The sequence below is a fragment of the Sesamum indicum genome, linkage group LG3, assembly GCF_000512975.1.
Source record: "Sesamum indicum cultivar Zhongzhi No. 13 linkage group LG3, S_indicum_v1.0, whole genome shotgun sequence".
Classification (NCBI taxonomy): domain Eukaryota; kingdom Viridiplantae; phylum Streptophyta; class Magnoliopsida; order Lamiales; family Pedaliaceae; genus Sesamum; species Sesamum indicum.
The window spans coordinates 16,805,876-16,818,580 of record NC_026147.1 but is presented as its reverse complement, the minus strand read 5'-3'; the positions used below and the strand labels follow the sequence as shown (position 1 = coordinate 16,818,580).

The following is a 12,705-nucleotide window of genomic DNA, read 5'->3' as shown; positions in this document are numbered from 1 at the left end:
TTTGCATAAATAATAAACACAATAAGGTGAAAGTGGTCTCCTAACCACACTAAGGCCGCAACCAACCAAATTGGTTCCCGTTTAGAATAAACAAGAAAGTGTCTGTTGAAATGCAAAGCGCATAATTTGTTAATTAACGTTTGAAAAACATGACACATTTGATCCTTCTAGCAGTCCAACGTTAGGAAATGAATGAAAAATTTGCACGTAGAAAGCACATAATCCGTTAATTAATGGTTTGCTGACTTATCTATAAAAAAAAAAATAAGAAAAAAGCTACCAACCTGCCAAGTTGGACACTAGCATATGAAAAACACGTGGGAATTGGAATGATATTTTACAATTTGTGGAAATCAAATGTGAGAACCCCAAATTTCATGAAAACTCTAAACCAAATTCTCTCAAATCGGCACCCAAATTTTTGCTTCAAAATTGCTGAAATTTATTGAAAGACTTATTTATTTTTACTTTTCTCTCTCTATTTCTAAAATATTAAAATAAAATATTCAAAATACAAAGTCAGATGTACCATCTATCTTCATCACACATTTATTTATTTTTATTTTTCTCTCTTTATCTTCAAAATATCAAAATAAAACACTCAAAATACAAATTTAAGTATTATTCTAGTGTTTTAGGCGGAGGAACTTCGGGTTAGAGAATGATGTTGAGGAATCATGATTAAACCATGTCCCCAACTTAAAATATTGTAAGTCTTTTAAAGGTGTGTGATTCTGTTCATTTATATAATTTTATATATAACAAAAATCTTTTTATGTTAAAGTATACAAATTTTAAAATTAATTTTTTCTAATACATGTGGTAGTAAGATGTTTGAGACGTTTTATAGGGAAAAATGTAATTTTGGCTTAATTTCTTAATGGCGGTGGCAAATTTAGTTCAGGTTTAATTTAAAATAGGGAATCAGGATAATTTTAAAAAAATGGCAATTTACGGACCAAATTTATGCAAAATTAGGGCATTTTGCCATTTTTTTTAAAATTATCTAATTCTCTATTTTGAATTGAACTAGTACTAAAATTGCCACCTTTATTAAAAAACTCGCTAGAAATTCGAAATTGCATTTTTCCCAATTTTTAAATATAATATGGTACTAAAACGATACAAAAGCTTTTGAATTTTCTAACTAACATTGCACGTCAAATTGAATTGCAATTTTCATTTCAAAACGACATGAATATTTTTCGTCAAGGAGGATCAGCAGTCCATTGTTATCAGTACTCATCGTCAGAATTTTCCACCAGCAGGCGGCCGACAGAACAGAAGAAAGAATCACAGATAAAAAGAGGAAAGGAAGAAAGAACAGAAAAAGGGTAGGAAGAAGAAAAAACACAAATCATACACTTACTTTGCACCTCAACACCCCACCAACCCTTCGTTTAAGTTACACGAAGATCACGTCGAGTTATGATCATGGCTTCCTCTCCTGTCGTTGTAAGCTCCTCGGTTCTCGTTGAGAAGGTACGTGTATTTGTTTAGTGTCCGCTAATTCTTGGGCTGGAACCTGTCGCAGCCAGAGAAGTGTGGCGCTCGTGATAGGTGGGCGATAATTTTGATTGCCTTGTTCCGGTGAGAGAGTTTTGACTAATCAATTACTTGTTTTTGTTTATGGGTTGTGCAGAAAGATGTGGGCTTGTCAGCTTTCCGTTCACAGGCGGCTACATTTGCATTTTCTGCTCCGGCTTCCAAGAAGCGGGCCTTTGGTAAAATAGTGTCTGTGATGGCACCTCAGCAGTCCGAGCGTAAAACTTCGACTACTGGCGCGGTAATGCGGTTTCATAGGTCATTTTTGAGATATTCGAATGGATGTTTGTTGATTTTTTTAGAGTTCAATTGTGGGTTTTGGTTGAATTTGTTCACTTTTTCAGGTCAAGACTGGAATGACCATGACTGAAAAGATACTGGCAAGGGCTTCGGAGAAATCCCAGTTGAGCCCTGGTGAGAATGTGTGGGTCAATGTGGATGTTTTAATGACTCATGATGTTTGTGGCCCTGGTGCCTTTGGTATTTTCAAGAAAGAGTTTGGAGAAAATGCAAAGGTATTTAGTAGAGAACAGATTTATATTTGGTTAGGTAATCTCTGATGAGTGTTGGTCCTGAACTTGATGCTAAGAATTGATACTTGGACTTGTTTTTCATTAATTTTTTAATTTTGTCATGGGAGAACAACTTGGAAGCAGTGAGGAGATTCTTTAATAAGTGCTTGTACCTTTGTACTTGAAAGAATAGTTGAATCTGTGTTTTGAATGCTCAACTTTATTTGATTGGGTCAGAAGTTCTAAACACACTGAAATGGTTATTCATGTGCTAGAAGATGCTATATAATCTGGACATTCAAATGTTAAAACCTGTGGTAATGTTTCAATGGTTCGTCTTTCTCGGTAGATCTTTTCGCAGAAATGAGTAGTGCCTTTATAGTAATCTTGTGGCCTTTGTAAAGGGAACTGCATGATCAATTATTTTCTGGTCGATAATCTCACCATACTTTGAAAATGTATAAAATGACACTATGCAAGTTGTTTGGAGTTGGGTCACCATAGCCACTTCTGTTGAAAAATGAGTGCTGGTAGCCAAGATTTTGGATAAAATTCTATAGAAATGCAGCTAAAAGTTGAGAAAAAGACTGGAATGAATTTTTGTGATGGTTCAAAACTCCTCTAAATATCTTCATGTGCTGATTTAACGACTTCCGCAATTCCCCAATGAGAGCTGAACATCAGAGAATTAATTTGAGGCTTGGACAATAAGTTTTCTTATTTTAGAATGGATTTTGTGTCTATTGGGTCACCTGATCAGTCTTTTGGAGTTTGAACTTCTTTCCAGAAGTTAAGATCTTAACATGCAATTATGCTCTTCTTACCAAGTACTTTAAGATCAATTTCACTAATAATGATATTTTCACGTGTTCAATTGTTTTGTTTCATTATTTTTAGATTCAGGTAGATAGTGAGGGGCTGTATAGAAACTAACAGAATCTATGAAGTTCGTGATTCTGATTATTTATCTATGTACTCAGTCTTCTCTGTCTATTGAATGGAGTTGGAACCATCGTCTTGGTCTCTGTCTGTGAATTTCAGAGGATTTGGCATCCATAGAGATCTTGGTGTTAGTGATTTACACCTCAGTTTTCTTTACATAATTGATTTGAGACTTCATGAGACCTTAGTTTCCAGTGAATCCTTTTCACTCTATCTAAATATGGTGATGAATTATCATGCTGCTTTCGCTGCCCATCGAGACAGACTTTCTCTGTGGCACTTTAGCGTTCACGAATTTGCAAGGCCATCCTTGTTTGCTCAAATTTGAATTTGACTTGATATACAGTAGTAATAAGGTATTTGTATATGCTCTCCTGTCTTCTATGAAATGGTTCCTTACATTTTTAAAACCTTTAAGTATTTTAATCTGATGATTTTCTCTTATGTATTTGATGTTCATAAGGTGAATGAAGGAGAATTATTGGCTTTGGCAGTCATAATAGATTAACTTCTTTTATGTTTTCACTTTTCTTGTTTGTATGTAGCAGTAGTTGATGATTCAGCAGCTCACTTGTAGAATTAATTCATATCCAACTTTTCTTATGTTTGTTCCTTGTCAGGAAATAATTCATCTCTGTGCGCCTGGTCTAACTTAGAGAACTGTTTCTTTGGCAATTTGCAGGTCTGGGACCGTGAAAAACTTGTAGTCATTCCGGAGCATTATATATTCACAACTGATGAACGAGCAAATCGCAATGTGGACATCTTGAGGGATTTCTGTACTGAACAAAATATTAAGTACTTCTATGACATTAAAGATCTTGGGAACTTCAGGGTTGGCTTCATTGCCTGACGGCATGCTTCTTGCCTTCTTTTGTATCTTTATGTAGTGATAATTAAATCTACTGTGGTCACATTGCAGGCCAATCCAGATTACAAAGGTGTGTGCCATGTGGCTCTTGCTCAAGAAGGTCATTGCAGACCTGGAGAGGTGTTAATTGCTGATTAAAATTTAGGATTCTTCAATCTCCTTAATTCCTTTTCTTTTTATGCGTTACTCTCCAGAATTATCATTTGGTTTTCTATTATGCTTCTAGGTCTTGCTAGGTACAGATTCACACACATGTACTGCTGGAGCATTTGGTCAATTTGCTACAGGAATTGGAATTACTGATGCAGGTTTCGTACTGGGTACTGGAAAGCTTTTACTTAAGGTATATCTAATTTTATTTTCTTAATTGTATTTCTTCTTTTCTTTTGTCAGTGTGTTCTAGTCAGGTACTTTGTAGATTTGGTGAGAGTCAAACTTGTGTAGCTTGTTTTTTCTTCTGCTTTTCACATTCTGCGAATGTAGTAAGCTAGTGTTTTTATGAAATCAATAGCTTCACAAGCAATGGCAAGAATCCTGCCTTGCAAACAAAGGAGAAAAGCTAGATATGTATCATACTGTACCTGGATTTTGATTATCAAATATTAAAATTCCAGCTTCTGATGTTTGCTTGCTTTTACTAGATCTCTTTTCAAGTCTCTGAATGATTTCCTAGCCTGCCTTCTCTCTAGGACGGATACCTTATTATTCTATAAGATCTAATACCTCTCTCTTTGCTTTCTTGCCTTGGCTTTGTCTTTTGAATATGCTTGGGTCGTGTTGTGTCCGTGCTGCCTGAAATTATTATTTGGGCAGATTATATGCATTTGGATATAATGTTTTGTTGGTCAAGCATGTCTTGTTTTAACCATGAAGCAACAGTTTACTTCTTAGTTGGAAGCAGATATTGATGAAAAAACTTTTAGACACAGCCTTTTTAATTCTTCTAGCAAGGTGCATGTGCCTTGCGCGTGGACAATTAACATTTGTTTTGTTTTTATACAAGAATATTTATAAATATTATAAATATTTTACAAACTTTAAATTGTTTTGAAAATTTTAATTAATAATATTTGTTTATTGAAGTATTAAAATAATAATTATTATTTTGGTTTATAAATGATTGCATTTTATTAAGTTTTTTATGAAATGTCCTTAATAAATATGTAGTTTCATGGCAAAATTTGTGAGTTTTGTTGATCTATTATCTTTCTGTATATGTCTTTACTTCTATTTATTTTTGTGTTACTAAGTCAATTATTTTTGTGCCATTATTGAGATATATAGTTCTAATTTTTATTTTTTAATGAAAAGTTTTAAGAAAAGTAGATTTTGTGTAGGTTGTAGTAAATTATATATGTTTTTAGCTATAAAACTTAGCAGCTTTTTTTTGGTCAATTTACTTCTCTTTTAGTAGCTAAGTTCACGTTACAGTTTCCATATATTTGAAGTCAATTTAATAACTTATTAAACTAAAGTTTGAAATGCTAATATTCTCTTAATTTCAATCTATTCAAGTAATTGGCATTAAAACAAATAAGAATAAATTTTGTTCTTGTCTTTCACTCACGTTTTATTTTATTTTTGGCTGAATCAAATTTATTTATGTAGCTAGGTCCTTTTATGATCAAATTAAACTATTATCTTGAACAAACAATTAACAGTTCTTCTATTATTCTCATTATTATTGTAAAATCAAAATTCTTTTTTTTACAAAAATCTTAAGATTAAAAAATGCAATTCTTGTTGTAAATACTCTTCATTTTAGAAAATATCTAACCAATTATAGAAAAGATATAACTAATTATACATCTGAATTAGAAATTATTTACTAATACATCCGAAATTGCAATTATTTTACCTTTTAGGTAAACCGTTCTTTAGAAAGTGCTCTAGAATTTTGCTTTACAAAAAGTGCTCTGTTTTTACTGCAAGAGTGTAGCAACAACTTTGTAAAAGCACTTTTCAGCGTCTAGCTCCCCAAAAATATTTTTGAGATGTTTGGGATACTAACTTTTGCTTCTAAAATGCCTAAAAGAAAACGCTTTTAAGCCAAAAGTTAGATTACCTAGACGGTGCACCTAGCTGCTTTGCCTTTTTTGTTTACTAGTTTACTCTCATTATAATAATTTTAATTTAATTTTATAATTTTTAATTTATTTCTAAAATTGCATATGTAAAGTTGATATTGGATTTTTTATATTTTATTTGCTACATTATTCTAAAATTTATAGTTTCACATATTTAATATCTTAAAATTCTTATATTTTATTTCCTACATTATCTAATTATTTTATTCCTCTATCATTAGAACATATAAATTAAATGGCTACGATTAATTGATAAAAGGATATTTTTCTCACAATCATGCAATTTAATTATTATGTACAAATTAACAATTATATTACTTAGTGGGAGTATTATTAGATCAAACATTCATTTTTTCTATTATATTCTTAAAAAATTAAATAAAAATAAAATTTATTATTTTTTGTGAAATATAACTATTAGTGACAGACAACAAGTGCAAATATAAGCAAAATAATATCTTTTTAATACATGGAAACAAAAGGTCTTTATTTGGTCGTTAAGCTTGTTTTAAAAGTGATTTATACCCAAACATTGTTCGATTTGCAAGTTTTTTTATGGTATGATGACTAAAATTATTTCTAGTGTTTATATTTACTTGTTTGTGCATTATTGATGTGAATATATATTGATATATAATTTATTTCTGTACATGTGCGCCGTACTATAAACATGCTCGCGCCCCGCCGTGCGCCATGACTCCAAGGGACCCTTGTGCCATGGCGCGCCGTGTGCTATTAACAACTATGCTTTACACAAATGCATGAGTTTCATAATTATTTCACATCAATGCATTGCAGGTGCCTCCAACTTTGAAATTTGTGATGGACGGTGAAATGCCTGATTATTTGCTTGCAAAAGATTTGATTTTGCAAGTAAGTATATGTAGCATCTTAGATATTCAGATGTGACATCTTCGCTTATATTCATTTGAGTTAGAAACCTCCAGTTTCTTTGACTTGGTTGTTGCATGTTGTGTAGATTATTGGTGAAATTTCAGTTGCTGGTGCAACATATAAATCAATGGAATTTGTCGGCTCTACTGTAGAAAGTTTGACAGTAAGTGTGCCTCATAATTTAGTTGTTATTTGTAAATTAGATTTTTAACATAGCTTCCTTGACTCACTAATGGCTTTTGTTGGTGCATCCTTTATTTTTTAGATGGAGGAAAGAATGACATTATGCAACATGGTTGTTGAAGCTGGGGGAAAGAATGGTGTTATCCCTGCTGATAGTACCACTTATAAGTATCTTCAGGTTAGGGTAACATGTCACTGATCTCTGAAATCTCTCTCTCTCTCTCTCTTGCACTGATCTCAAAAGTAAAAGACTTGCATAGAAAAGCACACTTATTCAAGGTCATGAGAATACACATAGATATCTGTACCTAATATATTTCAATCTCTTGTTGTTTTGATTCCTAGTACCGATTGTGTTTTCCTTTTCTCTCTTTTGTGTGTGTGGCTGTGGTTGAAGAAGCATGTAGGATTGTGTGTTTTGGGTTATTATCGTTGATAATGACACTACTTCTTTTTCCTGCTTCTTAGGACAAGACATCCGTGTCCTACGAACCAGTTTATAGTGATGGACAAGCAAGGTATCCTTTCATAACATGCTTGCGCAAGTTTAGGATCAGTATTTGCTGTGCTAGTATTACTGCATTTTGTACTTGTTACAAGCTTTTCTTAAAATCTGCTGGTACCAAATGAAAACTATCTGGCATATCCCTAGAAAATTAATCCTTTTGTTTTTTGTTCATTCCGTAAATGGAAACCCTTCCATTGAGTCAGTGTACCGAATACTGTAAAGAGAAATGGACAGAAGTTTATTCGACGGTTCCTTTCATGTGTTATAACATGTTATACACTAAATTTTATGTTAATCTACGTTTCAAGTTTAGTTCGATCACGATTGTTTGGGAAATTCATGTAGTAACACTAATAAGATCTTTCTGCAGCATCATGTTGCTTGTTTTGGGTGAACTTTGATAACTTACAGGTCCATGTTTTTGTTTTTGATAGATTTCTATCTGAGTACAGATTTGATGTCTCAAAGTTGGAGCCCTTGGTGGCTAAGGTTAGTAGTCTCGACCATCTTGACTTCATTCACTTCTGCGAGCTATTATCAGAAGAGGCATAAGAATGTCTTTATGTAGTTACATCATAACCATTGTATTTTCTGGCAAAAATCAGACAGGGTTTGAATTGTGGAGAAAACGTGAAACAACATGAAACTCTTTTAACTTTGCTTTAGTGTGTGATTTGGTCTCGTTTCCATGTATCATTGACATATGTTTTGTGATTTCTCAGCCGCATTCTCCCGATAATCGAGCTTTAGCCAGAGAATGCAAAGATGTGAAAATTGACCGAGTGTATATTGGATCCTGCACTGGTGGAAAAACAGAGGATTTCATGGCTGCTGCCAAAGTTTTTCTTGCTTCGGTATGAAATGGTTCTGTTGCTTTTGTGGTTGGACATTGTTTTAATTGCAGAACTTGATAGTGGTATTGCACCTAAGATGACAAATGAAACCTGATGAGTCCTTGCGAACAACCAGTGCAATTCACTGACTGATGCAACTAAGATGATCTGTTTAAGGATTTCTAATATTTTAATAAGCATGTCTTATATGCTATGCATGCTTGCTCTGTTTAGACCATCGATACACTTTAAGTAATCTATTTCTGGAGTACAAAGGCTGGCACCATTTAATCAATACACCTCAAATGTTATCTATTTTTATACTGTAAAGGCTGATACCATTCTTGGGGATGGAAACTTCTGACGGTATATATTATATATAACTTGGTCGTCTGGATTCACTCTTCAAACACTAAGTCATGTTAAGATTTGTAAATTGTTAATTGATTGATTATTAGGTCATTAATTTGTACTGTTTATTAAGGGGGAGACCCCTTAAGGCAACTCCCGTGGTTGGCAAAATGTGGGTTGTCTAAAATGCCCCTAACTATGTTTACTTCTTCCACAGCTAACTATCTTTTATTGATTAATTTTATTAATAATTTTTATTTATACACATTTAAAGTTAGTTCATTTTGTTAGTTTTGGTTAATTATTAATGTTATCTTTCTTCTTTTTTCTTTCAATTAAATAAATATAATAAAAATTTGAGTATGCACATGCATCGAGTGTGTTTGAGTCGCTAGTATGTAATGAAGTTTGCAAATGAAGTCATTTAGTTAGAAAGTATTTGTATGGTTTGCGTCTAAAACATCAGAACTCCAGCCCAACTGAAGTTGCAGTTTCAGTTTCATTTTCTGTCTCAAATAACTCAATCAATCTGATTATCAACAGGGGAAAAAGGTGAAAGTCCCAACATTCCTTGTTCCTGCTACACAAAAGGTACTCTGGTGAAGTGCTGCTAGATGTTTATTGTTTCATGTAGTTTGGAACAAATTAAACATAGAAGATTCTTGTTTCTTGTGTAAATTATATGTGCTTTTTCAGGTGTGGATGGATATATATAGCATTCCAGTCCCGGGTTCTGGTGGAAAAACTTGCTCACAGATTTTTGAGGAAGCTGGTTGTGATACACCAGCGAGCCCGAATTGCGGTGCTTGTTTAGGAGGACCAAGAGACACTTATGCTCGCATGAATGAACCTCAGGCAAGTTATGCTGTTTCTCATTTTGACAGGGTTCTATTGGTGAGAAATATGTGTTCAATGTTGCATAAGAGTCGACTTGTGGTTGAATTTGATTGGAGAAAAGAATTAGAAGGGACGTTTTCTTCATCTTAAATTATGCGAAGAAAATGCTTGTGCCTGTGAAACTTTGTTTCGTATAATGACTTTATGATATTTGAGAACATTATAAATATAGACAGTCAATGTTGGAAGGAAAAAAAGATTGAAAGTCTAATGTTCGCAAGTTTTCTTTTTCTTTTGCCTGCTGCCATGCACTAGGTTTTATGCTGCTTTTTGTGTACGTAGCACGAATCTTTTTGCAATCCATGAATCCCGATGTGTTAAAAATTTTTGGGTGCTTAGCCTGTTGACTTTAAGAAGCATCAGCGCACAAGGTGGTTTATGTGAATTTAGAAAATTAACACATTACTAGTCAGGATCTTGCTTTAAAATAAACTTGATCCGTTGAGAGAAAGGGAGGGAGGGAAGGAAAAGACTCAATTTTGACTAATGCACAGACATTTAACGTGATACGATATGCATAATGGACATGGTAATTCTTTAAAATTTGAGGATACTGCTCCAACACAGTTGTCGTTAACATATAAACACTTGCCTATTAGGTAACTAGTCATGTATAACATGCACGTGCCCACACACACATATAAAGAAATGTAAAGACAGTATATTTAGATGCTACTTTATTACTTTTTTAAATAGTTTTTGAAAAAAATTAATTTTATGTTAGTTTTTGTTATCTATATTTTTTATGAACTACATTAAAAGATAATTCATCGGATCCAATAAAGTGTCAAACATGCTATGTATATGAGTGTACGCCACTAAAATGCGTAGATGCGGCTACTCAAAATTCTTTTTAGTTATGAGCACAGTACTGTTGTGTCAGACACAGTGTCAAAGACTTGTCGTGGCTGATGTAGTGCCATACAGGTATACGATAAGATAAGCATGGTCTTTGAAAGTATGGTTCCTTCAGTTTTTTATTCTGTATGAACTTGTCGAAAATCACTTAACTGTCACAGCCTTTGCCATATATGTTAAAATTTTGTACTTCCTTTTTCTCGTTTAAGTATGAATAACCAGACCCCTTTTTAGGCACTGCATTTAAATTATTGTAGCCCCATGCATGTTTGTGCAATTTATTCAAGCGACTCCTTTTAAAGTGATATACTGGCAGCTTTATGGATCTTTACTATGTTTTCATGTAGGTTTAATCTCTCTAGCCTGTGAGATGAGGTTGACGACTCTTTTTCATTCTACGAGGGGTAATGACTGCTTGATTTTGATGACATGCAGGTCTGTGTTTCAACCACAAATCGCAACTTCCCTGGTCGTATGGGCCACAAAGAAGGGCAGATCTATTTAGCTTCTCCATACACAGCTGCAGCATCTGCATTAACCGGGTTTGTCACTGATCCTAGGGAGTTTTTGCAGTAAGTTTTTCGCCAGCGAATGTGGTGATTGTGTATGCTACTTCTTGAATATATGTCGTGATTCTGGAGTTGACGAACCCACTTTCTGATGTTCACTGATGCATATTTATGTTATCGTCTGTTAGAACTTTTCACCTCAGAAAAACAACCGACTTCCTTCCGGATTTGTAATAATATTACAGTAGAGGATACCAATGAAATAATGAACTAGTACATGTTCATCATTGAGGAAGAGAGTTGCTTCATTCTCATTTGTGCTAAATTAGTAAACATTTTTCATCAATCTCAGATTCCCTCATGTAGTTTTCATGATCTCGTGCTGGTTTCCTGCCATATCCATGTTATGGTTTAATCCTTTCATTTGTTTGATTGAACTCTGATCCCACCTTTCAGAAGGTGAAAGCACACAACAAAGTTTGTCTCGTCACGAATATAATAATTATATTTACACCCTTGATCATTTGTTTAGCTCTGCTTTATACATATTACATAAACCACTTCTAACAGTCAAAAAGCAGGGATAATTTGATAATGATGCTAACATTTTTGGGGGAATGTATGTGTAATTTTTCAAAAAGTATGGATGATTTGTGTAAATAATGTCGATGTTACTAGTGGGTGTTTAATTGTTTGTGTAATTATTCACAAGACATGAATAATTTATTTTTACAAATGGTTGAAAACCTACCGCAGAAAAAAGTTGTTGGCCCCCAAAATTCTAACAGTTATTCCCCTTTTTTTCATCTTACATATGACTATTCATATTTATTTTTGTTTATTAAATAAGATGATTTTTTATGATCTTATATATATCTTAGATGTGTAATCCCTGCACATATATATGGGACTAGTGGATATTTGTAATAGTTTAAGTTAAGTGACTATCATTTTTTAATTAAAAATAAGTTAAAATGAATGTTTTTATTTGCCGTTTATGCTTTTAAATTGTTTAAATTCAATTAATTAAGGCAAAAGCTAGAAGTATTTTTACGGCTTAATGATCATTGTATATATATTAAAGTTTTATGCCAAACATTTCAATTTTAAATACTCTTAATTTTCATATAGCTAAACTTAGAACTTATTTTCTCCAGAATCTATTAATATTTTTTGGTTTATTCCTTTATCTTGTCATTATTAGTTGTATAGCATTGGGCAATCAAAATGGTATAAGTGGTTCCCAAGCCTAAGTATATGCAAGACGACCAGCCACCTACGGTTGTCTCTTTTCTTGATGTGCTGATGACAGCAGTGACCTCTCGAGAAGGTTTGTTTTGAGGAGGCAAATGATTCTTTTGGTAAGAGAAGTTACTGTTCTTTGTTTTTAAAAGGTAGGGGAAGAAAAATAAAGATAAGTGTTTTTTAATGTGTTCGATTTTGTATTTTGTAGTAGTATAAATAAGTTAAGACATGTTGAACTGTGCGTGTTGTGTATATATATATATATATATATGTATATTTGTTGACTGTATTTTGAATAAAAAAAATTAAGAGAAAATTGTATGAAATCCCCTTGTGTTTTAAAAATTTGGCTAAAAAACCCCGTGTTAAAAATATATTCAAAAAATTCTTTGTATTTTTTAAAATGTTGCACATGCTCCTCTTTTGTCAATTGCCCTTGATGGCTTCAATTTTTTTGGTGAGTTGCCTAT

The 12,705-nt window shown here is 33.1% G+C and overlaps 1 protein-coding gene across 1 annotated transcript; it reads left to right on the top strand.

Moving 5' to 3' along the window:
• On the top strand, positions 1,201–11,362 carry LOC105158613 (3-isopropylmalate dehydratase large subunit, chloroplastic). The gene is made up of 15 exons (XM_011075422.2): positions 1,201–1,482; positions 1,643–1,786; positions 1,890–2,060; positions 3,682–3,834; positions 3,922–3,990; positions 4,097–4,213; positions 6,756–6,830; positions 6,937–7,014; positions 7,117–7,212; positions 7,503–7,552; positions 7,977–8,031; positions 8,265–8,396; positions 9,270–9,317; positions 9,423–9,581; positions 10,917–11,362. Exons 1-15 carry the CDS (start codon positions 1,429–1,431, stop codon positions 11,055–11,057), a joined length of 1,542 nt encoding a protein of 513 aa, XP_011073724.1. The 5' UTR covers positions 1,201–1,428; the 3' UTR covers positions 11,058–11,362.

Excerpts from the sequence above, each read along its gene's own strand:
- LOC105158613 (XM_011075422.2), top strand. The coding sequence starts at position 1,429 with ATGATCATGGCTTCCTCTCCTGTCGTTGTAAGCTCCTCGGTTCTCGTT. Across the intron at positions 3,991-4,096 it reads GTCATTGCAGACCTGGAGAG|GTCTTGCTAGGTACAGATTC; the intron begins GTGTTAATTGCT and ends TTATGCTTCTAG. Across the intron at positions 4,214-6,755 it reads CTGGAAAGCTTTTACTTAAG|GTGCCTCCAACTTTGAAATT; the intron begins GTATATCTAATT and ends AATGCATTGCAG.